Here is a 26105-nt window from a genome sequence, read left to right on the forward strand (position 1 = left end):
CAGAAGGAACTTAGTGGAAAGGAAAGAGACAGAATGCCAAAGATAGGGCATGGGGTGGGGAGGGTAGAGAATGTGGTCTTTCTCCTCCTTCTTTATTGTTTCCTGGGTATCATTTCAGGGCATGCCACCTCCAAGGGCTGGCAGGAGAGGGAAAGGAGGAGCTGAAGGAGGAGAAGGAAAGAGTGTAAGTGGGAATGGTTGGAGTTTATCAGTTCTCACTACTCTTTTTAGTGTGCAGTCTCAGGCCCTGGCTCCAGTTTCCAGAGAGGCAGGGGGCGGGCATTAGTTCTGCCTAACCAAAGCCATCCAGGGAGGCTGTGATCCTTCAGATGGGGCTCAGCCCTTGCTGCCCTACCTGCGTTGAGATGGTACTCCCCTGTCCACCATCAGTGACTTCAGAGTGTGCAAGGAGCTGCCATCTGGGTCTCTGAGTTCTCCCAGACCATGAGGTGTGCCAGGATGCCCAGCCTCATCCTCAGGGAGCAACTGGTCCATCTGCATAGCCAAATCCCCCATCCCCTCACAGGGTGGGACACAGAGAGCTATGCCATGTCTACCATGCCAGAGTGCCATGGCTGCTCCATGAACAGAATCATCCATCCAGCACTGGCCAGAATCGCTCACAGTGACCCTTGGCCCTCTCTCTGTAACCCTTACAGGAACAAGAACAAGGAGGACAGGCTTTCCCAGGGGCCTGGAGTAGAAGTTAGGGACCCCCTTCACCTTTCCCCGGGAAGAGGAGGCTCCAGGGCTCTGTTCTTCAGCCAGAGGAGTGCCATCCCTGTCCTCCGGAGATGGAGCTGCTGAGCAGTGCAAAGCCCGGCCTAGCTAAGGCAATCCCCATCGCCCTCACCCCAGCCATTTACTGCAGTTTGAGGCATAGGCTCTTCGGTGGCGATTTTGTTGGTTAATTCATGTTTATGGACTCTTAGTATTTCCCTGTTTTAAGAACACTCATTACAGCCCCGTTTTCTCCATGTTTTGCCTCTACCAATATGAAAATGAGCCTTGGCATGGGGGTGTCCCGGGGCTGCTGGGACAGATGCAGAGAGAAGAAGGTAGGCTGAGGGGTTGTCCCCCAGAAATGGGCCGGAGCTGCCCAATTCATTAATTATTATTTATCTCTCCCTCCCCGCTCCTTTTTCTCATGCCCCAGGGTGTCCCCAGAGCATCCAAAGGCTCCAGGCTCATCCTACCACCAAATGAATGACTGTACCTAGAGCCACTCAGCTGGCTATAGGAATCTGGCTATAGCAAGGATTCCCACCTCCCAAGAAATAATGAGAATGCTTGGGTCCAGGGCACATATGTATCACGGGCACTCACTCCAGCACGTCGCGGTTGAATGGCTTCTTGCTATTGCCCAGGAACTCTCCTATCATCTGGCGGCTGAGGCCTTTCCGCTGGAGGAGGAAGTGAGCCACACCGATGGGGGTGTCAGGGATGAAGCCACGTGAGATCAGGAACTGGATGCCCTTGTCCGGGTTTCTGTAGAGGGGTTGGAGTGGGGAGGAGAGAGGAAATCAAGGCTGTTTGGGACTGTCCTGACCCCTCCAAACCCCGGGAAATCTACCAGGGCTCCCCACGGGAGCAACTGTCACCTGCACATCACAGGGGAGGGGGAGGTCTGGGCCTTGGAGCAAGAAGAAGTCTGATGCAACAAGAGCCCAGAGCAAGTAGAGAGGCTCCCTTCTCTGTTCCTGCCCTAAGGCTCTGGGCAGACCCGAAAGCCCCCAGGTGGGCTGAGGAGGCACTTCCTCCAGCCTGCGCCTCAGATGCTCCAGGAGCTGGAGCTCGCTGGCTCTGAGGACATAAATAAGCACTGGAAACCTTTCCTCAAATGTTTGACATTTTCAGGACATCAAGCCTGTGACTGCTTTCCTAGCAATTCATTTGTATTGTGTTCTGCAAAGGTACCAGCCCGCGCCTATAGGGGGAGGGAATCAGACTGGTTCTTCACTAGGGATAGTCTGGGGATCACAGCTTGAAGGATGAGTGTAGCTAGAGTTTTCCTGCCTGGCCCACAGTCAGGACAAATCTCTGTCACCCGCCAGTCCCGCAGCATCTCAGACCCAACCAAGTAAACACAGAGACTTATATTGGTTACAAACTTTATGGCCGTGACAGGCTTCTTGCTAACTGTTCTTACAGCTTAAATTAATCCATTTCCATTAATCTATACCTTGCCACATGGCTCGTGGCTTACCGGCATCTTCACATGCTGTTTCTCATCATGGCGGCTGGCAGTGTCTCTCTGACTCAGCCTTCCACTTCCCAGCTTTATTATCCTCCTTGTCCTGCCTATACTTCCTGCCTAGCCACTGGCCAATCAGTGATTTATTTATTGACCAATCAGAGCAACACATTTGACATACAGACCATCCCACAGCAGATGAGAGTATCTGATGTCATGTGCGCACAGAAGGATATGGGGTCATGATGGTGTGTGATGGCGGGCCTGCGCTCACCAGGTGGCAGCCTGGTCTACAAAAAGATGGATGGCTCTGGTCTTACCTAGGTTTACCTCTCGCTAGCGGTTGAAGAATACAACCTTCCTCCCTCCTGTGAGCCTGTTTGCTATTCTGTGAAATAGGAGGATGGTCCCTATCTCCAGATACCATTGGGAGGATTGCAGGTGAGCTACCAGGCTGACCCGGAGCATCCTGAGGCCAGGGGCCGTGTCTCACTCATCTGTCTGGTACAGACATAATAGTTGTATGAATAAATGAGTGCAGGAAAGGACTCATGCTCTGGGCTGGGAGCTACAAGGGAATGGATGGGAGAGGGTTAATGAGTGTCTCATGGACTTTACTTCTCACAGGGAGGGAGGTGTCTACCTGCTCTGTGTCACCCGGCGTGTGTTCCTGTTGCACAGAGTCTTGTTTGGGTCTCTGACATACGGCAGTCATAAATCTCTCTCCTTTCATTCCCTAATTCCTTTTCTATCCCACTTGGTTCTCTGTACTTCCTTCCTGTCTATCTCTCCTCTTACCTACCCCTCTATCTCATTAAAATTATTTTAAGATAAATTGTTATTGTGGGGGAGAGGGAATGGCCTTCACAGGAGGTCAGAGGACAGCTCTGGGGAGTCCCCTTTCTCCTTCTACTTTTCTGGTTGTTCTGGGGAACAGAACTCAGGTTGCCAGGCTTGCGCGGAAACCACCTTTCCCGACAGAGCCCTCTCAGCAGGGACTCCATCTCATTTTTACACGGTCTTCCCTCTCTCCACCATGTCCTCATTTTGTGATCTCCGTGAAATAACACCGTTTTCCTAACTTCATTTTTAGCCTCAATGATTCCTGCTCGGTCTTCATATTGCCTGTGCTCAACTCTGTATTTTCCCACTTTCCAAACCACCACTTCATCTTAAAAAAAAATTATTGTGAAAAACCTATGCTTGATGTGTTGGTCATCAGGAAAAATAAAATGTGTACTTCTCAGACATTCCCTGGGAGCTCGGGCGAGGGGTATCATCAGGCCAGGCACAAACTGCTTGGGAAGACCCTGGGAAGGTGCTGTCAGGACTCAGTACGCTGCAGGTTCCCTCTTGGTCCCTCCCTCCAGTCCTTCCCGGGAATCCAGGCTCACTCACATGTTGAAGAGGTTGAGGCCGATGCGGTACAGCCGCTTACGCAGAGTGTCGGTGGAGAGCGTGGGGGACCTGCAGCTGGCTGGGTTCTCGCAGTGGTAGCGCGGCAAGCTTAGGATCACCGCCTGCAGGGCCTCCTTCGAGGCAGCGGCCGAAACCTCTGAGCCAGATTTGGCAGACTTGGTGGATGCGCTGCTGCTGCTTAACTGCTCAGAGTTGTCGCCTGCCTCGGCCCCTTTCCCTGACTGCCCCGTCTCTGTCTCTTCCGCTTCCTCCTCTGCCTCCACCGCCACCGCCTCCTCAACCACGGCCTCGGCAACCACTGGCCCATGTGCGTCCTGGGCGCGACTCTCTGCCGCATCTGAGTTCTCACCCCGGGGTTCCGCCTGTTCCGAGCCTGGGGCTTCTGAGATCTCCTGAGCCGCCGCATCCCCCTGCTCGGTTGTTTGGCCGGCCTCTGGCTCAGCTGTGGCCTGGTTGGTCTGTGTGCCCAGACAGTTGGCCACAGACAGGGCGGTGGAGGAGGAAACAGAGATGTTCTGGTTAGCGATCTGCACTGTGACATCCCTGAAGGCCATCATGAGGGTACCGCTGTGACCCTGTGGCAGGCCACCGGCCTCATCTCCAGACCCTGGGCCACTCTCTGGCTCCTGCGCCTTGGCCTCTAGACCTGGCTGTCCCGCACTCGGGTGCAGGGCCTGGTGGAGCTGGTACGCGCCACTCTCCTGCAGTGAGCACATGGTCTTGAGGCTCCAGGTGCTGAGGGCGTCGTCGATGGACTTGGCCAGGGACTGCACTTGCTCGGTGAAGGAGTCCTCTAGCTCGGTGAGCGAGCCTGCGAAGGTGGGTGGCAGGGAGGGCGAGCGCCCCAGCGGCAGCCCCAGGAGCCCGCAGCCCTCCAGGAGCGCCTTCTCCGCCACCAGGCTCTCGGCTGTGGGCGCCCGCACTTTGCGCAGCGAGATCCGCCGGGGAAGGCGACTTTCCAGGAGCGAGTTACGGATCTTCTCAAAGTTCTTGCTGAGCTGGTACTGGCGGAAAGCGGTTTGGATGGTGCACGCGGCGCGTCGGGATACCAGGTGGCCCCCGTATTTGTGTTCTAGCATTTCAATCTGCAGCAGGGACAGAGAGAAGGGCTTAGTTAAGGAGGGTGGAGGTAGCATGGATTAGATCAGTACAACCCACCACGGGACCCAGGTTCTGGGTCCCCAGTGCACGAGGTAGTTTTACTGGGAGCTCACATTCAAAGACCCCAGACCAGACATGCCTGATATGCCAAGTCCTTGGCAAGACTCCTAGAGGCAAGATGGAGGATTACACTCAAATTCGTGATGCCCCCTGTGGCAGTGAATAGAGATGTTGGGATGCAAGTCCCATTTAGCTAATCTCTTGATTATTAAAGAACTCTTATATCAGAGATGCATGCTGAAGTATTTATGAGTAAAATACATATCCCAAATTTGTATCGAAATACAGTAAAATGTACTAGTTAGCATGATATTAATATTAATAAGACATTAATAAAGATGGTTGGAGCTTGGTGATGGCTGTATGGGGGTTTATTACACTATTGTTTCTGCCTTGTTGCACAATTAAAAATAATTAAAAATGAAAAATTAAACAATGATGCTTATTAAGATCAATCAATCAAACAAACAAAACTCTCAGCGCCCACTTCGCTGCCCTGGGGTGCTTCTGTTTCCCCGAGAGCACCCACAGCTTGGCGTCTGGGTTGGACCATCTTTGCATGAGCAGTCCCCAGTCCAGATTTGGGCACATGGGAAGTGGTCCATAAATGTGAACATAATGAGATGGACAAAGGTCCAAGAGTAAGCTCCTCCCCAGGGACCATGCTTCAAATCACCTTGGTATCACTAGGAGCTGTGCAGCAAGGGCCAAGCTTGGTTAGGGCCCCGCCTGAGCAGAGCTCCCAGCATTCCTGTGTTTTGCCTTGTTCTTCAGCTCTGCCCTTCACCTCTGATTCCCCCCGACCCACCTTAGGTTGCTATGATTCTTGCTTTCTCTACTTTACCAAAACTTCTCAAGAAAGGACTAGGGAGACACCCCTCAACCCAAGTGATTGACCATTTAACCACGCCCCTTGGAGGGCTTTGAATTTAACCAAAGGGTCAGGCTAAAACTAAGGCGATCGACTTAATTAGTATTGTAGACTCCTAGGTAAGTCCCTTGAATCCTTTGGGAGTGAATATCTGTACCTTGACTCTGAAATTATGCCCTCCACTCATCCTTGCCCTCCACTTACACCCTATCCTTCTGTAACTAAAAATCTGGATGAGTGGACTGAGAGTCACCGCAGCACTGACTTTCCACAATCCCCGGGAATCCGGATGGGGGCGGAGAGCACAGGTAGATTTGCTATCCATGAAGCAGATGGAAAGGTAAGTCCATCCCTCAATATAGCATTGTAACCTGCTTCCTGACAGACCCAGGCCACCAAAGGCCATGTCTGAGATGGCTGGGACAGGCTCTAAGCATCAGGAGGAAGCACTACAGTGCCATCAGATCCATGTGTTACAGGGGAGTCTTCAAGGTGATGTTAAAAAGCATACCAGGATGGGCTTGGAGATGTAGCGCAGTGGCAGAGGCTTGCCTAATCTGTGTAAGGCCATGGGTTTCATCTCCAATGCAGCTTTAAAAAGAATCATACCAAGTATGTTGTCTATCAAATTACCAAACAACTAGCAGCTTAAAATAACACGTTTATTTTCTCAGGTTTTTTACATCAATAGTCTGGACACAGTTCAACTGGGTTTTCTGTGTAGGGCAGTACCTTTGGGGGACTTTCCCATCTAGGGCAAGGCTGCATCTCTGTTCTAAGCCTCAGTGGACATGCTAGAGTTCAGCACCGAGAACCCATGAAGCCATGATCTTTTCTGCCTAGTATGATGTCTGCAAGAGCAGGAACAGATTCCCTTGGGGCAGTGAGCCAGGTTTCCTAGAGGTACATGAGGAGCTATGTAGAGAAACCAAGTAGCTACCCTCCAGCTTTGTGGTAGGAAGAGTTCCAAGGTGGACCCAATGAGTCCTCATCCTGCTGTGCTTATCCTATATAACTCTCCCTTTGAATTTGAGCTGGCCTAAATAATGACATTATTCCTGTGAGTTTCCAGTATATTAGAAACATATTTCAGATCAACTGACTGTCAGTTAACAAAAGGGAAATCGTCCTTGTGGAATATTTAACTATGTACAGATGTGTTACATTTATTTGTTTATGCTGTGGAATATTACTTTAGCTGTGTAAAGGTATGTTACATTTGCTTCTGCTGCATTTGTTTAATGCTGTAAGGATGTGTGTTTAATTTTGTAAAGATGTATTGCATTTGTTTCACCTTGCCTGCCTGAGGCACCTGATAGGTCTAATAAAAAGGTGAACAGCCAATAGCTAGGCAGAAGAGGGATAGGCAGGGATGCTTGGCAGAGAGAATAAATAGGAGAGAAGAAAGAAGAGGGAAGAAAGAACGAGAAGAAGAGAAAGGAGAAGAGAACAAAGGAGAAAGAGAGGGACATACCCAGAGCCAGAACCCAGGCAGCAGACAGACAGACAGACACCGGAGAAAGTAGAAAAGTAAGACATACAGAAAGAAAGGTTAAAAGCCCCGAGGCAAAAGGTAAATAAAGAGAAACAGGTTAATTTAAGTTAAAAGAGCTAGCCAGAATGAGCCTAAGCTAGGCTGAGCATGCATAACTAATAAGTCTCCATGTCATGATTTGGGAGCTGGTTGGTGGCCCCAACGCAAAAGCCTAGTGCATGTCCTGGTGGGTCTGATGCAACTAGGTAAACCTTTTCAAATAAGACAAAACCTAAGGTGAATGATTTCCTGTGTGCCCCAAAGGAAGAAACTGCCATGTTATGGAGAGTTAGATGAACAACACCGCCTTTACCCCCATTTTTTAAATCCCTTCTCAAGGACCATGATGAACTCACTCAAGGCCCAGACTTTGTATCTTTTTCCCACTGGTCCATTTCTATTTCATAGAGAAATCAACACCCAAGAGCATCTTGGCAGGTGATAAGATTCCATAAGCAACTGAAAGAAGATACAGAAACCCATTACCTAAGACAGTTCCAAATGGTAAAGAATCTATCTGCTTTGTATGGTATTGTATTGGTTAGTTTTTTGTTAACTTAACACAATCTTGGGTCATCCAGGAAGATAAAACCTTAATTGAGAAAATGTCTCCATCAGATTGGCCTGTAGGCAAGTATTTAGGTATTAATATTAGTTGCATTATTAATAAGTATTAATATTCTTAATTAATGATTGATTTGGGAGGGTCCAGCCCAGTGTGATAGTGCCACACCCCTGAGTATATGGTCCTGAATTATGTAAGAAAGCAGGCTGAGCAAACCATGAAAAAGAAAACCAGGAAGCAGCATTCTCCCATGGCCTCTGTTTTCGTTCCTGCCTCTAGGTTCCTGCCCTGGCTTCTCTCAGTGATGGACTGTGACCTATAAGCCAAAGAAACCCCCTTTTCCCAAGCTGCCTTTGGCCATGATGCTTATCACAGCAACAGGAAGCAAACTAGGGTAGTTATCATCACACTCAGAGGCAGAAGACTGGCCAAGATGACTCCAGGATGGTGCATCGTCAAGCTCATCTTCAGTCTATACTGTTTGAAGAAATGAAAATTTCGATTCCTGTTCCTGTCCTACCAAGTCCTTCCTACACTTTAATCCTCTCTGTTCAAATCTGAAGTGTCTCCTAGTGGCTTGTACTTTGAGTGCTTGTCCCCCAGCTTATAGTATTGTGTTTTGTTTTGTTTTGTTTTTTTGGAGAGGGTGGAGAGTGTAGAGCCTTTTAAGGAGGTGAGCATCTACCTGGTGGAAATAGTAAGTAAAAACAGGCTGTAGCCTGCCCTTCCTCCTGCCATGCTCTGTTTTCTGATAAAGTGAACAGCCCCCACCACTACGAGCTGAGATGCTACACTATGCTTTCTCTGCAAGTATGGACAAACCCTCTCAACCTGGGAACCAAAATACATCTTTTAAAAAATTGTTTCTCTTAGGTATTGTGGTTACAGAAACACAAAACTGGTACAAAGAAAAAAAAAAAAAAACCCTGATGCTCCAGAAGAGGTTCTTAGGCCTTTGGGACTGGTTTGTAGGAAGAATTTGGAAGAGTTTGGACATATGGGTTTGAGAGTCACTAGAATGTTGTCAGCAGAGATGAACCAGTTGAAGCTTGAGAGGCTGGAATGCTGATGTTACCGTGGGTAGTAAAGACTGTGCTCTTGAGATTTCAGATGGGAACAAGGACTCTATTGGGAACTGGGCTACAGCCATTTGGGTACAGCCTGGAAATAGTTTGTTTGAATCCTGCCTGTACCCTGAATTTTTTTTTTGGGGGGGGGGGCGTTTCAAGACAAGGTTTCTCTGTGTAACAGCTCTGCCTGTCCTGGAATTCACTCTGTAGACCATGCTGGTCTCACAGAGATCTGCCTGCCTCTGCCTCCCCAGTGCTGGGTAACAGGCGTGCCCTACCACTGCCTAGCAGTATCCTAAAATTTTAAGTTAGCCTAAATGAAAAGGTAATGGGAATTTCAAGGCAGCATAGCATTCACATTGTCGAGTGCTTGCAGTCAGGTGTGTAGGTCACAATCTGGAGCCAAGAGCAGTGTAGAAAGACATGAACAACGCTCTTCAGAATAGTAGTCGTGCTGGATGGTTTATGTCAGTGTTACAAGCTAAAGTCATCTGAGAGGAGGGAACCTCGATTAGGAAAATGCCTCCATACCATTGATCGGGCTATACGCAAGCTTGTAAAACATTTTTTTTTTTTAAATTTAGTGATTGGTGGGGGATGGGCGGCCCACAGTGGGTGGCGCCATCCTTAGGCTGGTGGTCCTGGGTTCTATAAGAAAGCAGGCTGAGCAAGCAAAGAGGAGCAAGCCAGTAAGTGGCACGCCTCTGTGGCCGCAGCACCAGCTCCTACTTCAGGGTTCCTGCCTTGCATGAGTTCCTGCCCTGCCACCTTTTCACGATGAGCTGTTATATGGAACTGTGAGAGAAATAAATTCTTTACTCTCCAAGTTGCTTTGGGTCCTGGTGTTTCATCACAGCAATAGTAACCCCAACTAAGATACATTTAAAGTGGCAAGACCACCCGCTGGAGGCTCCAGGTTGTAAAACTTGCAAACTCATTCAAAAGACTTACCTTTGAAAAGAGAGTGCCCCTGGGGCACTTGTAAAGGACTGCCTAGAGAAGTGTTTCCTCAGGTTTAACCATACAAACTCTCAGAGGCTGTTGTAGCTCTGGTCTAAAATGGTCCCGCTACGGCTGATGCTCTCAGAAGAACTTGGCACCACGTACATGGTGCTGGTTTTGTAAGCATCCAGGATACAAGGGTTACTGAAGTCATGGAGACTTGGACCTAGACTTTTTAGGGAAGGGCTGGAAGGTCAATGGGGTCATAGCCCTACCTTAGGCAGCCTTTGACTGGGAGATGTGTGAAACTTTGAGGGTGAAAACCTGAGATACACTAAGACCCCAGAATGCTAGAGATGCCAAGAACATGGAATATTTGTCTGCCAAGGAAGGCTGTAAGCACTGGTGGAATCAGCCCAAGAGAGAGGTTATGTGGATTGCAAACGGCAGGGCTGCCCAGGCTTGGTGGGACTCAAATGATGCCACGATCGCCAGAAAGCCAGAAAACTTGACATATTCCCTAATGAGTTTTGGTCTGGCTGTAGTTCTATCCTTGGTTTCTATGTTCTCATCTCAACTTTTTTTTTGAATGAGGATATTTAGTCATTGCCTATCAGAAGCATGTAACTCATTTTTAAATTTTATTTATTTATTTATTTATTTTTTTATTAAGAGTAACTCATTATTTTTTAAACAGAAGTTCACAACTAAGAGATTGCTTTGAGTCTTAATGAGACCCTGCAGTTTAGAGCTCCCCCGACTTTTGGGGGGATATGTTCATTGTTCCTAGTGTCCGGTTTCATAAAGACAGTTGTCAAATAGATTGTGTCCTTTGACAGTCTTTGGTTCCTTCCCCTGCCTCCCTTTTCTTTCCGCTACCCCAAGACTTGGGCTGGTAAACGGTGCTGGAATTGTTAAGACCTGGATAAGCTTAAATTTGGACTAAATGCACTTTGTAATATAAAAAGCCATAGATGAAGTGTTTCGACTTGAATGTAAGGTGGCCCCCACAGGCTCATATTTTGAATGCTCAAGCTCCAGCCATGGTATTATTTGGGGACATTATGGATCTTTTTGGACGTGGAGCCTAGGGGTGGACCTCTGAAGGTTATACCCAGAATCTGGTTCTTGTCACACTCTGACCTGCAGTGAAGAGCCCTACCACTGGATCCCACCACTGTGAAGTAAGCTGCTACTCCACGCTTTTTGGCATGATGGGATTGGAACTATGAGCCCCCCAGGCCCCTTTCTTCCCTTGAGTTGTCTCTGAGAGCCGGGTGGTCACAGATATAACGGAAACAAAGCAGAGCGTTGTGAAGGCAGAGGCTTTGCTTGCCGTTTGCACTGCCTGGTCCCCGGTTCTTGGACAGTACCCGGCACACAGTCAGCATCCTATGTAGTGAATAAATGAAAGCACAAATTCCCAGGTTACCCGTGTGACTCTTTACGTCCCCATCTGACGCAGAGCAAATGACCGATCCCACAGCATCTGTCTCCTCTGGACATGTCCTCATCTTTGTGTTTCTTATCTGCATTTCCAACCTCCACTCTTCTATCACTGCTTGTTTCCTGCCTTCAGACCCTCTCCCAGTTCTCTGAAGACTAAAATACAACTCCATTTGACTCTTCTGCCCACGAGGCACCAGCTTACCCTCTATTTTGCAGTGAACCTCTTGGAAGACTAGTGCACACTCGGCCTCCTTTCCAAACTGTCAGACTCCTGAGCTACCTCCTGCTCTGCCTCCGTGTTCTTTGGTTTCTATGCATCCTACAACTTTGGAGGTCCTCCGAAGTGACTGTCAAGAAGACCAGCTATGTGGCTTCCTCAGCACTGGTCCTCTCTCGCCCCTCCTTTCTGAAACTCTTGATGCTCCCTCCTGTGAAACTCCTTGACGTTCAGGACCCTTGTCCTCAGTCAGACTATCAATCCCAGATTCTAGCTGCAGAACCCCTGTGCACGCCAGGCACAAATTATGTGCCTACCGTTTTCAAGTCTCTAAGCACACTTTTACTTTTTTCCCCTATCCATTTCAGAGCCTCTTCCATGGTTTCCATGTTGGGAATCTAAGAGAGCAGCTTATGCTGGCTGATAATTAGCAACTAATTAAGAGGGAGGCATCCCAGGGAAAGCCTTTGGCAGGACTCTAAATATAATCTCTAGTGACTGTCTTCATACCTTGCCCACTGTCAGAATGCCACTCTAGTAACTCAATGAGCAAACATCATGTAGGGAAACAGCCCCCTATAGGTCTCCTGTGCTGGTGGACCTTGGGCATGTTTGGGCCACTGCTCAGCCTTCCTTCTCAGCTACATATATTCCCCTCTCTTCAAGACCTGTCTCAAATGTGCGTCTTCCAGAAAGCCGCCTTCCCCTACCAGCCAGCCAATACAGAATGTTGTCCAAACTGTTTTTCCAGGACTTTTGGGGGATATTCAGATCATCCACCCCTCTCTTTGTTTACTCTTCTTACTGCAGTTTCTACAGGGGTATCATTTATTTGAGACATTTGCTATGCCTCAGTTCCCCCGGATACTCGGGCAGTGCCTGGTTTCTTACGGAAAGCACAGACATTAGTTATTACTTCATTACCCTCTGCTCCAGTCACTCTGCACAGCCACCCCCTCCTGGCTCCAGCTGATCCGGTACTGCCTTCCCATCCTTTAAAGTCAGCTACATGCTTGCACCTCCACCTTGATCTGAACTCTCAGCATTCCCATGCTGCCTGGTGCTGGGCCAGACCCATGGCTGGAGTTTAGTAAATGCGTGCGGCTGTGAGCTAAAGTGAATTCTTCCCTGTGCTTGGGGGAAATAAAAACCCAGACTTTCTCCCTGAGCTAGGCTGATCAAATTCTCTATCTGTCCTCCCCCTCCATATTGCCAGACAATTTCTCGTAGCACTGAGGAGCTCTGCAGTGCTCCAGGTCAGGTCTACCCAGTCACCCCAATCCTGTTCTTAACAGGGTCAGGTAGAGAGCTGAGAGGTGATGTGGCAGCCTGGAGTGCTGGGGGTGGGGTGGGAGTGGGCTGGAGTGCCTGGGGTTGGGGGGCTGGATTGTTGGGGGGTGTTGTAGTGCCTGGGTGGGGGATTCCTGGGGGTGGGCTGGAGTGCCCAGGAAGTGGGGGGCAGATGGACCTACTGGCTAAGGAGCAAGTCTGTTCACTTCTCCCTGAGTCCTACGATTTATGGGTAATTAATTGCAGCCCTGACTGTTCCCAAGAGAAAGATCTCTCTGCTTCTGCCAGGAGCAGCAGTGAGGGGTTCTCAGTGTCATTGGGACATGCTCCCTCTCTTCAGAAGCCAGAGCAGCTGAGCCTGATGAGGGCCCTGAGAGATGAGAGCCTGATGAGGCTCCCAGGAGGCAGCAAGTGAGGGTGGAGAAGGAGGTGTTGGATGGGGGAGAGGCACAGTGCTGAGGAGTCTGGGCTGGGTGGGGGCTTCTTTCAAAAGTGTGTGTGTGTGGGTTCTTCTGGTTCGATGTTTCTCGACTGAGAACATTAAAGCCAGTCACGTTATGCGTTTCTGGAACTTGGCAAAGCAAACTCAAACATCAGGCGGAGAGCTGGAGACCTCATGTGTGTGCAGGACTGCTCCACAGCAGGTCAGGGTGTGTGTGTTGATCTATGGAGCCTATACAGATGTTTTACTGTGATGGCCGGAGATGGGAGGGTACCAGGTTAGGACCATGGACTGTGTCTTAGTCTTCCCATCCATGGTATGCAATATGCAGGTCTGGGAAACAATGCGTGGCAAAGGTTTTGCACTATGCCTGACACACAGACGGTGCTCAGAGAGTCCTAGGTGGCACCTACATGTCCACCACAGGAGGACTAATTCTGTGACAAAAATGATGGTGTGTTTTGCATTATGGTGTTACCAGGACTAGCAGTGAGCAGAGAGCAGCAGTGTGACATCCTTCTCTGAGAATGAAGCCAAGTGGGGTACCACTTCTGTGCGGCCTTGTCTTCACAAGGCCCATCCTCTACAGCCTGGTCCTCTGGTTCCCTTCTGACTCATGGGAAAATCTCACCTCTGAAGTGAGAAGGAGCCTAGAGACACTTCAGTACATCACCTGAGTTCCCAAAGGAGGAAACTGAGGCTCAGAGAGGAAAGGTGATTTGGAAACTTAGTCAACCATTTCTTGGCAAGGTGTCCCTGGGTTGAGGTAGCTTGAGGTCTAGAAGATATGCCAGGAAAGATGGCAGACTGTGTGTGACACCAATGGATCCTGGATTTGGGGAACAGTGCCTGGATGCTGCTGACCATGTCTCTGTGGCCCTGAGGTTTGACCAGATCAGGGAGCTCTACAATTTGGACAGCCCGCCAAGATGGTCTATTCAGCAGCCACAACAGAGAGTAGGGTGCAAATTCCTTGGAGAGCTGGAGGATTTGGGAATCACATTGGAACCTCTATAGTATAGAGGGTATAGAGTCTGTCCCCTTGCCACAGTGGCTTCACTAAGGGGCAGTGGCTTTCCTAATATCTATGGAACATACATGCTTACTCAGTTTCTGTCTCTCTGCTCCCTGGATTGTAGCCCCCAAGGATCATTACAAGAGGAAGTGAGCAGACCAGGGAAGAAGGGTCACAGGGTGTTGGAGTAGTGTTGTAAGAGGCCCCCTTCCTGAGGCAGGGTCTTGGGGAAGGGGTCAGTGAGATGCGGGGAAGCTTGGGGCAGATTTCTTGCATTCACCCACTCTTGGCTGAGCATTTCCTAGAATCCAGGGACTGTGCTGAGTGCAGGAGAGCAGCAATGACCGAGAGCAGACCACTAGCTCTCCATGTGGGCTGTACTATGTAGTACAATCCTTGCCCCCACCCCACCCCACCCCGTGAGTGTTCAAAGCATAATCTGCTCAGCTCTGCAAGAGCCAGAGAACAACATGGTCCTCGTCTGTATGATCGGAGCAACTACCAGCCAGAAGTGTAAGCCATGGGACTCTTTACAAGTGCTCACCTAGCTTGGAGCTCCTGGGTGAGACCTACGTATAAACTGAGACCACCTGAGAGGCACAGTGGGGCCGGCTGAGATTCAGTGCTTCTGGTGGAGGAAACCTTGTGTATGAAGGGCCAGAGGCAAAGGCTGGCCGGGGGACTCAGGGGCTGTGAATAGGAGCAGCAGGGACCCTGGTGTGGGCTTGGGTCTGTGGCAGGGGAGCCAGGGAAGCTTCTGTACTGCACATAAAGGCAGCCATCAAGGGTTTCCAGCAGAGCTGCATGATTAGAAGTGTACTTTGCAGGGATGACTCAGCCACGCTGTGGCAGTCAGGTGGGAGAGGCGCTGAAGCTGGAGTTGGCAGGAGGTGACCCAGGGGTGCAGGCAAGAGGCAGGCTGGCCTGGCTTCAAGTGGGGTGGTGGGGTTTGGGGAAAAGTTAGAGGCAGTCTCAGTAAGGGTTGAGGATGGAGATGATATGAGGTAACAAGGAGCCAGAAAAATGCTTCTGGGTCTGGACTGGCTGACAGAGAAGCCTGGGAGGTGGAGGACAGGGGAGGCCATGATTACCCACAACCCCAAGCCTAAGAACTACCTCTGGATTCCATGTGATTGCGGGTAACTGCAGGGTCAGAATACCAAACCCTCTCTCCCAGAGTTCTAGTTAGGACCCAGCTTAGGCTTCACGCTCATCCCCATTCCTCTTGGTCACAAAGTCGCCCTTTCTCCTTTTCATTCTCTGAACATCATCTTCTTCTTTTGAATTTTTTTCTGATATCTCTGATATTTACATACATTTAAATTAGCTTTTAAGTCGACCTAAAAAGCAATGAGTTTCATTGTGGCACTTTCAAAGTTCTTTTTTCCTCTATTAATAAACAGGGTTTTATTAATATTAAGACACTCCTCCTCATGGTTTAATTTCATCTCACTGTGGTGCTGGGGATCAAGCCTAGAACCCCACAAGCTTTGTGAGCCTTCTACCACAGAACATTGTCTTAATACCAGGCACTGTGCTGGGGGTGGGGTGGGGAGGTGGGGGGTGGAGGTAAGACGAGAGGCCAGAGAAGCTTCCAGAGAGGTGAGGAAACACCTCCAACCAGCTGGAAAGTAAGAGGCCAAGGGAGGAGTGTGGGGAGGAGGAAGAGCTTCAGAGACAGAGGCCAAGGGGAAGCACACAAAGCCCCAGAGACACGTGTGAGGTAGCTGAGGCCCAGAGAAGGTGAACAGCTTGCCCAAGGCCACACAGCTCTTAAGCAGAGAAAAGGAAAGCTCAGTCTCTTGTAAGCATGTGCCATGTTTCAATGACCTTGCTCTGACCTCCTCAATCCCCCTCTGTCCTCTGTTCCTCCTGCCTACCCTACCTGTGGTTAGTCTAATAAGATGTAAAATTCAGGGAAGGGCGGCTGGTCCTCAGGCTGAGTGGCCTGAAGGTCGAACCTATCTGCTAGAATTAGACTTAATACTAACAGGTCACCAGTCCCATCCGAGTCTGTCATAGTTCTCCATTTCCCACCAAGTCAGCTAGCACACTATACCAACTGCTCCTGCTCGGCGAGGTTCTCTTTGGTTTGGTGATGGGATGTGACCACAGTCCCTCCTCCAGGGTAGGGAAGAGGCTTGGCTTTTCTCCTTGGTGCTCCATGCTTGTTGCTTCAGGTATCACAGTTACTAAAAAGAATATCCACTCTTTCAGTACTTACTACATCCAAGACTCTTGGCTAGATGGTGGCAGAAAGGTACAAAAGATGGTTCCTGTCTCAGAGTTGTGGGGATGCTCACAGCTAGCCCATCCCCCAGCCCACACTGTCTTGATCTAGAGCTTCATCCAGTAATAAAGAGCCCAGGACTGCACAGGCCAGGCATCTACACTTCTATCAGTTTAATCCTTAAGCTAAAGTGTTCTCCATCTGCAGCGTTCATATACCAGTGCCCCTGTATTTTCCTGGAAGGACAGAAAATACATCTTATCTCTTTCCCACACCTCAGCCCTTCCGTATTTCAAACTCGTTTTCTAGTCTATGGTTTCTTCACATGACCACAACCTGTTCTGTTTTCCTTCTTCAGGACCTCCAGAGTTCTCGTTTTCAGAAGACCCGAAGACCCTGAGGAGTGTGAGGTACAGGGCTGCTGGCTGGCTACCCATTGTGCTGTCTCTTTATGGAATCTGCTCCGAAGGGTGCCTGAAGGCTGTGAGTGCCTGGGCAACTCCCTCACTAACAGTGCAAGTCTGTGAGCTTACACTCAACCAAAGCCCCAGGCTCCTGCTCCAGGGCCGTGTTCCCATCCAACACACAAAATATGGGCGCTTCGGGCATCGTGAGACTATAAGCAGGATCTTAGACCTCTTCCTATTTTCTCTGACTTATTTTGAAGCATCTTTCTGCCCATTAAAAAAAAAAAATCTTGGCTTCAATTATTAAGGTTCTTGTTGCCGTGCTTCAGCCTTATCTCACGAGGAAGCTTGGTACCCATAACTTTTATGTTTTTACCCAGTGCCTTCTCAAAACAGGGAACTGGGCGGAACCAAGGGCAACACTCTCCCCGCCTGTAGACCAGACAGAAAATGCTGAAGATTGTTTCTGTTTTGCAAATGCTACTTGTGAAAAGCCCACCTGCCGGTGTTGTCCTCGAATCCACATAATCCTGCCCTGCCTCGTAGCTCTCATGAAGGATTTTGTCCAAACGCTTTCCTAAAACTCAGGCACATTGCCCGCTGCTGCTCCCACACCAGGATGAGGGCTTGGCATCAAGGTCCTCCAGAAGGAGTGAAGCTAGCTTGGCTCTACTCGGTCCCACTGGCTTCCTGAGAGTTGCCTTGTCCACAGGCCAAGGCTGCTTCTTTAGGGCCTCCACATGACAGAGCTAGCAGGGCTAACTGAAGTAACTGAAGGCCTAACTCCCAGCTTCGCTAATGAGGAAAGCAGTGCCCAGAGGGTTTCGTTCCTGAGGGAACAGTGAGGATTGGATCCCCCATCTACCCTCTCCAAATTCAAATCTGTTTCTTTTCTTTTTCTTTCTTTCTTTTTTTTCTCCTTTTCGAGACAGGGTTTCTCTATGTAGTTTTGGTGCCTGCCCTGGATCTCACTCTGTAGACCAGGCTGGCCTCGAACTCACAGAGATCTGCCTGGCTCTGCCTCCCGAGTGCTGGGATTAAAGGTGTGCACCACCACTGCCCGCCCGGCTTCCAATCTGTTTCCTGACAGACTAACAGTTAAACCCCCCTCTAAGCAGGTGTTCCTTTTCCTGTAGGGAGGCTCGGAATGCCTTCAAAATGATCGCCTTGGAAATCCACAGCCACAGACTTTGCACCTTATTTTGCTCGTGCATGCCTTAGAATTGGGCTTGCCCTTGGGAAGCATGAAAATAAGGCTGTTTCTTCTGAGCAAAGTGGAAGTAGGGACTGAGATTTGCACCTTGTAAAGGGCACCTGGATGTACTAGCTGCAGGCCTTGTAGCGCAGGGCATGAACCTTGCCAGGTAAAGGCCCGGTGGGGGTTAAGCATGGCCTCCTGAAGAACTGGGCTCTAGGGAAAGGCAGTTAGGTAGCTCAGCTGGGGAGAAACATTAAAAGAAAGTGTGCCTGCAGGTCCCTGGCACCCTGGGCAGCCCCCAAAGGCAGGGCCCTTCACCACCCTCCCCGCCCCCCTAGGAGGCCCTGGGTACCTGTTTATTCTTTAGGTCAAGGGAGAGTTCGTACTCGGAGGCAGCAGGGGTGTGGGAGCAGAGCGCCGTCGCCAGGGCAGGCTGCTGCTGGCCGGGGGAGGCCGCGCGGAGGGGGCCAGCCCGTGGGGAGCCCCCCGCCCCCGGCCGCTCCTCCTCCTGCTGGAGCTCCTGGGCTTGAGCCTTCGGGGCATGGGCACTGGGTCTGCCGGCTGCCACTGCTGCCACCACGGAGTCCTCCATGCCCCCACCGGCCTGGGCACAGGAGCCATCACTGTGAACAGAAGGCAACGGTGCTCGGTTGGGGGAGAGGGGGATGGTGCATGTGGCCTGACCTGCCTGATTCTAGTCCTTCCCAATGAGAGAGACTAATGCGATTATTTTTTTTGTGTGTGTGTGTGGCCCCCGCTAGGGAAGGGCTCTTATGGCTGGAAAGAGGCCCAGGCAAGGGTAAAACTGAGTTTGGGAGGGCACCTAGGTTGAGGGGGCACCTGGGTCTAAGACTCAGAACAGGAGCAGAATGGTGAAGAGTGACTGGGCTCAGGTCTTAATGACCTGGCACCTGTCCCCAGTCTGGAAATGGGCGTCTTAACTGTCTAGTAGTTACTGCGCATCTTAAAACCTCTTGGCTTGTGGACACCGCTATATAGTGTTAACCATCGCACGGTCTGGCTCCATGGCCGTTGGTTTTGGGGGTACTTAGTGGGACTTGCTACATCTTTAGACTGCCCTAGTGAGTCTAGGAGAGAGCGTGGCCATCATCAGCCCTTCCAGACCTTCATTTTGGGGCTGGCCCTGTGGAGAGGAGGGCGCTTGCACTGCTGGGTTTATAGAGGCCTCTGTTCTTCGTTAACTCCCCTTTCCTCCCACGGACCGCCCAGCAGGTGGAGCTATTACTGCCTTCCTCTTGCCTAACCTAAGAAGACAGGAATCAGTAACCTACACTGCTTCTTTCTCCACCAGCCTCCAAGCCGTGCCCTACTTCAAGGCCCAGGGCTAAGCCCTTCCTCTAAGACGCTCCTCTGGATGAGTGTAGTTTCCCTGCTCTGCTGTCTCAGAACACAGAGCCATCCTCGGAGAGTCCTTGTGTGCACAGCGGAGAACCACGGGGTAGTTAACAGCTGGGCTCCAGGCTTCAGGCCCCACCACTGCGTGGCACTGGTCATGTGGCTTTGCCTCTGAGCCCTGGGCTCCTCATCTGCATAACCAGGGTTAATACCAACCTCAGTGAGTTACCGTGAGGAACACACATATACTGCATGTATAAGGAGTTTAGCACAGGATATGTGCTGTAGAAACTTTTCTGTCTACACTGTCCCCTCCTAGAGGCCTGGATTCTATTTGATTCTTATTTCCCCACAGAGAGCTGCACAGATGATAAATGCACTTTCAGTAGTTACTGATCTATGACATGAACAGAACCCAGGACCTGGGGAATGGCTCGTACGGCAGACTGTACGAGAGGTCAGGATTAGAAGAGACCCGAGGTCACACAGTGAAGCCTTCCCAATTTTTATAGAGGAGGAGCATGGGGCCAGTGAGGTAGGTATCCCTGGCACTGGAAAGCTAGGAGACCTCGGGATTTAGTTCTTCCAAGACTGCCCCACTCAAAAAGGTCCTCCAAACGGTGTTAGAAGGCCTCTTCTGAGTTTTCCCCAACCTTAGGGAACGGAGACCCTCCTTAGAGGGCCCCAAACCCCAGAGGTGGGATGAAGAGCCCTCTTGGCCTCATCTCCACCCGTTGTCCCAGCCTTCCCTACTCCCCACAGATGAAGAAGAGCTCGTGGGTGTGTCCCGGCCTCAAGAAGCCTCACTCTACAGCATAGCACTCTGCTCTACCATTTCCCGTGCGGCCACCAGACGAGCTTCAAGGACGTAGCCCTCTAGACATCGTACATGTTTTCTCACTACAGTCACCGGGAAGTTCTTTCTACTGTCTAACTTCAACTCCTCTTGCTATGGCATATGTCTTTTTCCCCCCCCCCCTCTCAAATGTATGGAAATGGCCCTCTCCCCAAAATAAGACACCTTCCCCGCTGGGGAAGGACTGGGCAGGAGCAGTCCCTCCCATCCTCTCTCTGGCCTGTCATTGCTTCAGTCTCGGCCCAGACACGCAGGGCTACTTCATCCCCAGAGTGTCCGAGGCTCTAGGGAACTGAAGACTGCTCAGGGCCACGAAGCCGTTCTCTTTCTCCGTTGACATGTGCCTGGCAAGAGGCTTCGTGGAGTTGTTACCCACAGTGGCAGTGTGGGGTGGTGGGTAGGGTCTGGCTTTGCCGTCCTTCCCTTGGACTCACCTACAAGCAGCATGATGGGAAGTGGCCATGAGCCCCCTGAACTGCTCTCACCAACGTGGTCAAGATCGGAGAGTGGAAGGAGACGATCATGGCTTCCCTGTCAGGAAGTATGGGTTATAACTCCGCTCTCTTCCTCACCATGTGACCTGAGTCCACCCACCGCCTTCTTTGTAGCTCTATCTGTTCATCTACAGAACGGGTAAGTACCTTCCAAGGTTGCCACAAGGAACAGATAAAGCATATATTCAGTGCCTGGCATACACCAGGGCCTTAATAAATAGAGAGAATGGTTTGTTTCTGGGCCAGACCCACACAGCGTGAAACGTTCTGAACTAGAAGGTATTTCTCCCATTTGGTCTTCTGCCGACCTTCACAAAACTGAGTAGCAAGGTTCTCCATATAACACATGGTCTCTGTCAGCCCCCCAGATGGACTGGCTTCCTTGAGGTTCATCTGACCCCTGTTCTGTGCATGGAGAAGGGGTCCTGGTTTGAGCATTATCTCCTATGGGATTGGTGGCTTCCCTGTGCTCACTGCCTCCATGCAGGCTCCTTGGTTGTACCCATGACAATGTGACCTTCCCTGGATAGGCATTGTCTAGAGTCCATTGAGTAAATCTGATTTAGAGCCTTGGTCAGGGAGCAGAAGAGTCCTACATGCTCAGAACCTTTATTTTGTGTCTAAGCATCAACAGAATGGGCTCTATGCCATATTTAGACAGATTTTTTTTTTAATGCTGGAATTTTCATTCTAGAATGATCCTGTTACACTATTGCAGATGGAGGACTGCCTACTCCAACCAGGAGCCGGTGATCTATGGTGCACAGCCCTGTACTTGCATCCAGAGTGATGCTTCTTCCAGGACATAGCTGTGTTTCTGCAGCCCCTTAATGGGTCAGGTTCTAGGCAGCCTAGCCTTAACTAGCATTCTGTAAATGGGAGTCATTCATTCATTCCGCAAACAAAATATCTTCATTACAGTCTCATCTCTGAGAGTCTAGAAGGTGTCTAGGTGATCTCAGCTCCCTTGAGTCCAGGGACAATGCACTTGCCTGGGACAATACCAGCATGTGAGTGGAACTGTTCACCAGGTTCTTCCTTGGCCTTGGGCCCCCACTTGAAAAGGCAAAAAAAGCAGAATGTGGGTGGCACCAAAAGGAAGGGCTCTGAGAAAGCTTTGGCAGTGCCAATGTGACATTAGGCTCATATGTATGCACAGGCCCAGGGCACCAATAAAGACTAGTCCATACTTGAGAGTGCATTTATATATATATATATATATATGGAAGTGAAGGTCTTTGAGAGACTGAGGAACAGGCAGTTGCTTAGAGGAACATCACACATGACCAACAGAAGATGACCCATGTGTTGGAACTAGACATCACATGTGAAGAAGGCCACTCAGGTGGGAAATTGGCCTGTAGCTTGAGGGCCACTAGACACCTGCTGTGCATGCCTGATCCTGGCATGTAACAGCATACGTAAGCCTTCCTAGGCTTTTTGTGACTTCTCCATCATGCCTACTGTCTATTATTAGAGCCACCTTCCTGAAATGCAGGATTTTACTGCCAATCCTCTGCCCAGAACGTCTCAATGATTCCAGGGCTGGAGGAAGAAGTCCATTTACAGTCCCCCCCACTGGATGACCTCTCTGCTCCATCCACACTGTCACCAAGTCTGCTGAGCCCTCTTAGACCACCGTGCATCTCACAGGACCCTTCTCTCTGTACAACCTTTCCGCCCACACCTTTCTCTCTCTTGTGAACTCTTTTAGGACTCGGTGACTGTGGGAGGAGTTGATCCTCCTTCTATATCCTGCTTCTTACCTCTAGGCGGGTAAGTTTTGACACTTGATTCTCTTTTAGCAATGACATTTGAATTATACATCAATGTGTCTCTATTCTCCACTAGACTTCCATGCACCCCCTTTTAAATCACAGGTACTTATTACATTGGGCTGGCTCATTAGATGCGTATAATAAATGTTAATGGATGGATGAATGGACATGTGGGTAGATATATATTGCTTAATCTTCACTACTCTTCCAAGGGTGGAGATACTGGAGTATGCTTCAGTACATGCCATTCTAACTGTCCCCTGAGGAAATGTTCTTGCATATCTGCCGAAGAGTGCTGTGGGAGATTCTCTTTGTCTCTGGGTGCTATCACCCTACCATGAACTATCTGAGCAACAGAGAACTATCTGTCCCCAAGTCATATCCTCCCCGGGAATGCCCACATGACCAATAAAACAGGGTTATAAAAGCCCATTGTGACTGTTGGGGCAGATTTTAGGGTCTTAACCGCCCCACTCAATGTTTATGGCAGAACTGTCCAAGACTGGTGGGCTTTTTGCCCTTGGGCTTGGCCTCTGCTGTGTCCCTCATCCCTCTTCCATAGAGATCACCCAACTGCACAGCAAGTAAAAAGTTGACACATCGAGATCAGAGGACGCTGACAAACTCACAGTGGAGGCCCAGCTTGCTACTCCTCCTCTTTTCTTGATGGCTAGGATTATCCTTGTCTTCTGTTCTCAGACCTATAGGTCATTTCCAAGAGCCTTTACTACAATCTCCAGGTTCTCTACCTGGGAAAATGCTCTCACATCTACCACGTTTTACCATCACATCAGTGCTATAAGGACTTCGTGCATGTACCCAGATAAGAACACTTATTCAGAGCAATGATCATGGAGGAATTTCTGTGCCAAGGGCTGCAGGTATCTCTGGGGACACAGAGAAGATGCTTGGAGAAGAAGTACCATACAGCTTTGCAGAGACTTGTCACTATCTCTGGGGCTGATGGAATGCTTATTCAAAGGTCAGAGAGCTTGAGTGGGGTAAGGCCCCCGCTTTTGCACCTGAGTAGTCAGATACCTAATGTTTCTGTGCCTCGTTCTCTCATCTGAAAAGTGGGGCTGTGAACTGAGAAGTTGGAGATGGAGTGACCTCACAGGTAAACCTTGTATAGGGGGGCAGGCAAGAAAAGAGGGAGTCTGGCCGACTGTGTCTACATAGTTCTACCAGGGTGCTGACTCAGGAAGGGAGTGCCCCCTTTAGGCTCCTTAGTGGGCCTTGGTAGGTAACACTTTGCAGTTTCAGGAGCTGGAGGGAACAGGGACAACTGAAAACCGAGAGAGAGGATGGGAGCTTTGTTTGGAGAGGGGACCACATCTCCCCGGCCAGAGGCCAGCTTGCCCTGCAGCCCCGGCGAACAGTTGGAATAAGGTCCTGAGGAAGTGTGCAGACCTCAAGATGTTGGCCTCTCGAAGGACAAGAGGTGAGATATTTTTCTACCACTGCAGCTGTAACAGTAATTACGGAGACCTTGCTGGAAGGGTTTTGAAGGCTGGAGGCCTCTCCTCCCGAGGACCTGGCCACCCACACTAGATTACTCCTGACTCTGCCACTCATTCTCAAAGCTCTTCTGGGACAAAGAAACAAAGCATTTTCTAGACAAAAGCTAACAACGTGCTTCATATCCCCTCAGGGTTTTTCATCCTTTGCTAAAACACATCTTTTTTCTCCTTTCTTTGAGTCAATAGAGTTGCTAGAGATGGTCAGAATGAGTGTAGGAAGCCAAATGTCTTCTCAGGCCCCAGATGGGACCAGGGAAGGGCTGAGATTAAAGGGAAAGCCAGAGTTAGTGACAGACAAGAACCAAGTCAGGGGGTAGGCCGGGAATCCTACCCACGGTGGGCAGACAAAGCCAGGGCTGCTCGCTCTCGCTCCTCTCTCTCTCTCTCTCTCTCTCTCTCTCTCTCTCTCTCTCTCTCTCTCTCTCTCTCCTTCTGTGTTCTCTGGCACTGGGACATCACCCTCTCTTACTGGACTCCGCTTCCTCACCATGCAGCAGTGTTTTAGACAAGATGCCTCACTATCTGGAAGGAAGGAGAGGCTGGCTTTCTGGTTCTTGTGCCTTGTGCACCACCGGAGGCCGTAATTTCCCATTCCTGCTCATGCTCCCAACCCTCGGTGCCCCCCAGACCCCTGTGCAGAAGCCTCCTCTGTCTCCCTAGAGCATTTACTACAAGCTCACCTGACCCATAGCTCCTTGACCACCATGACCCAAGCTGGAAGCTAGGTTTGCCATAGAAGCCCTGGGGAGGGCTCCTCCATTTCAGGGACTGCCACAGCTCCCCTAGTGGTGACCGCCTTTCTCCACCAGCTCCCTAGGGCCGCTTAGAGAGGAGTTATTCTCTGTCCCTGTTTGGCCTCCCTACCTCACCATAACTTGGACAGCCCCCACCACAAGCTTCCACCACCGTGAACTGAGTTGCTCCGCTATATCATCCCCTCCTATATCATCCCCTCCACAGTGGACTGAAAACCCTTGGAAACAGTGAGCAAAAATACATCTTTCCTCCCTGAAGTGTTTCTATCAGGTACTGTGGTTGTTATGGCAACAAGGTAATGACAGCAGGAGAGTTGGATATGGCAGGAGAGTTGGATATGGCAGGATCACCCACCCATAGAGTAACTATGGGGCAAGACTCCCCTCTGTGTTCCTGGAGTTTCTTTTAGTTTTCCTCCTGCGAGGCTTTTCTGGTGTCCAGCCTGGTCTCCCTTGCTCCAGTAAAAACACAAGCTATGATACCAGACTGGCTCCCCTATTTCCCTCAGTCCCAGCAGGAAGGGATGCCAGGCGCGGCAGCAACTTGAGACAATGAGCATTGTTCAGAACCTCTCCACTACATATTGACTCTGGGAGGACGCCTTGGAGATCCCAGCTTGCTTGGCAGCTGTGGGGCAGGACTGAACCATAAACCCTTCACTCTTGAGAGTAAATTGATTTCTCATTTCAGAGGAGCAGACAGGCAAGCTCTGGGCTGGCAAGGAGACTTTTTTGATACAATGTCTGGCTGTCTATATCATCCCAGCCTCCGTGGTGACATTCCAGGTCTGGTTTAACCTCTCCGTGTCCTGCCTGATGTCTAGAAAATCCCCCAATCTGTTGCTCTAATTGCCTGGCGTCCATCTGGGACATTCCCTTTTATGTTCTATGCCTCAATTTAGTCCCTCCATTCAGAGTCTGTCTTGAATCTTGGACTCTCTTCAGCCGGTACTCCGTTAGTCACAGGTGAGAACAGACCTATTTGGACAAGGTTTCCTCCCTGTGAGCCCGTTACCTGCCAAGCCTAAAAGAGGACCTCTCTCTGAAGGGTCCAACAGAGCAGTGTTATGATTTGGACCTGAAATGCCCCCTAAACCAGGTGTTGGTTGCTGATCTGTGGCTCTCTAGGAAGTAGAGGAATGTTTAGGACAGGCGGTCTGGTGGGAGGAAGCTTGGGCACTGGGTGTGCTCTTTAGAGGGATGGATGGTGATATCTCACCCTTGCTCCCTTTCTCTTTTCTTCCTTCCCTGTCAGCCCATCTCTGCTTCCATCTCCCTCCTTCCTGGCTGCCGTGAAGTAAGCAGCTTCTACCATCACACGCTCCCTCCATGACATGTGGCA

At 50.1% G+C, this 26105-nt stretch overlaps 1 protein-coding gene across 5 annotated transcripts in view; it reads right to left on the minus strand.

Moving 5' to 3' along the window:
- Positions 1-26105, minus strand: part of Iqsec3 (IQ motif and Sec7 domain ArfGEF 3) — a 96716-nt gene that overhangs the window by 33637 nt on the left and 36974 nt on the right. For 4 of the 5 annotated variants that reach the window (XM_052721007.1, XM_052721008.1, XM_052721011.1 and 1 more), the window contains exons 3-5: positions 18357-18627; positions 3593-4698; positions 1327-1488 (exon numbers count right to left, since the gene is read on the minus strand). In XM_052721007.1, the coding sequence (XP_052576967.1) occupies positions 1327-1488; positions 3593-4698; positions 18357-18627 (1539 nt within the window). The remainder of the gene's footprint in view (positions 1-1326; positions 1489-3592; positions 4699-18356; positions 18628-26105) is intronic. The other variant, XM_052721012.1, reaches the window with a different exon arrangement.

Source organism: Peromyscus californicus, unplaced genomic scaffold, assembly GCF_007827085.1.
Source record: "Peromyscus californicus insignis strain IS unplaced genomic scaffold, ASM782708v3 Scaffold_6__1_contigs__length_162567912, whole genome shotgun sequence".
NCBI lineage: Eukaryota > Metazoa > Chordata > Mammalia > Rodentia > Cricetidae > Peromyscus > Peromyscus californicus.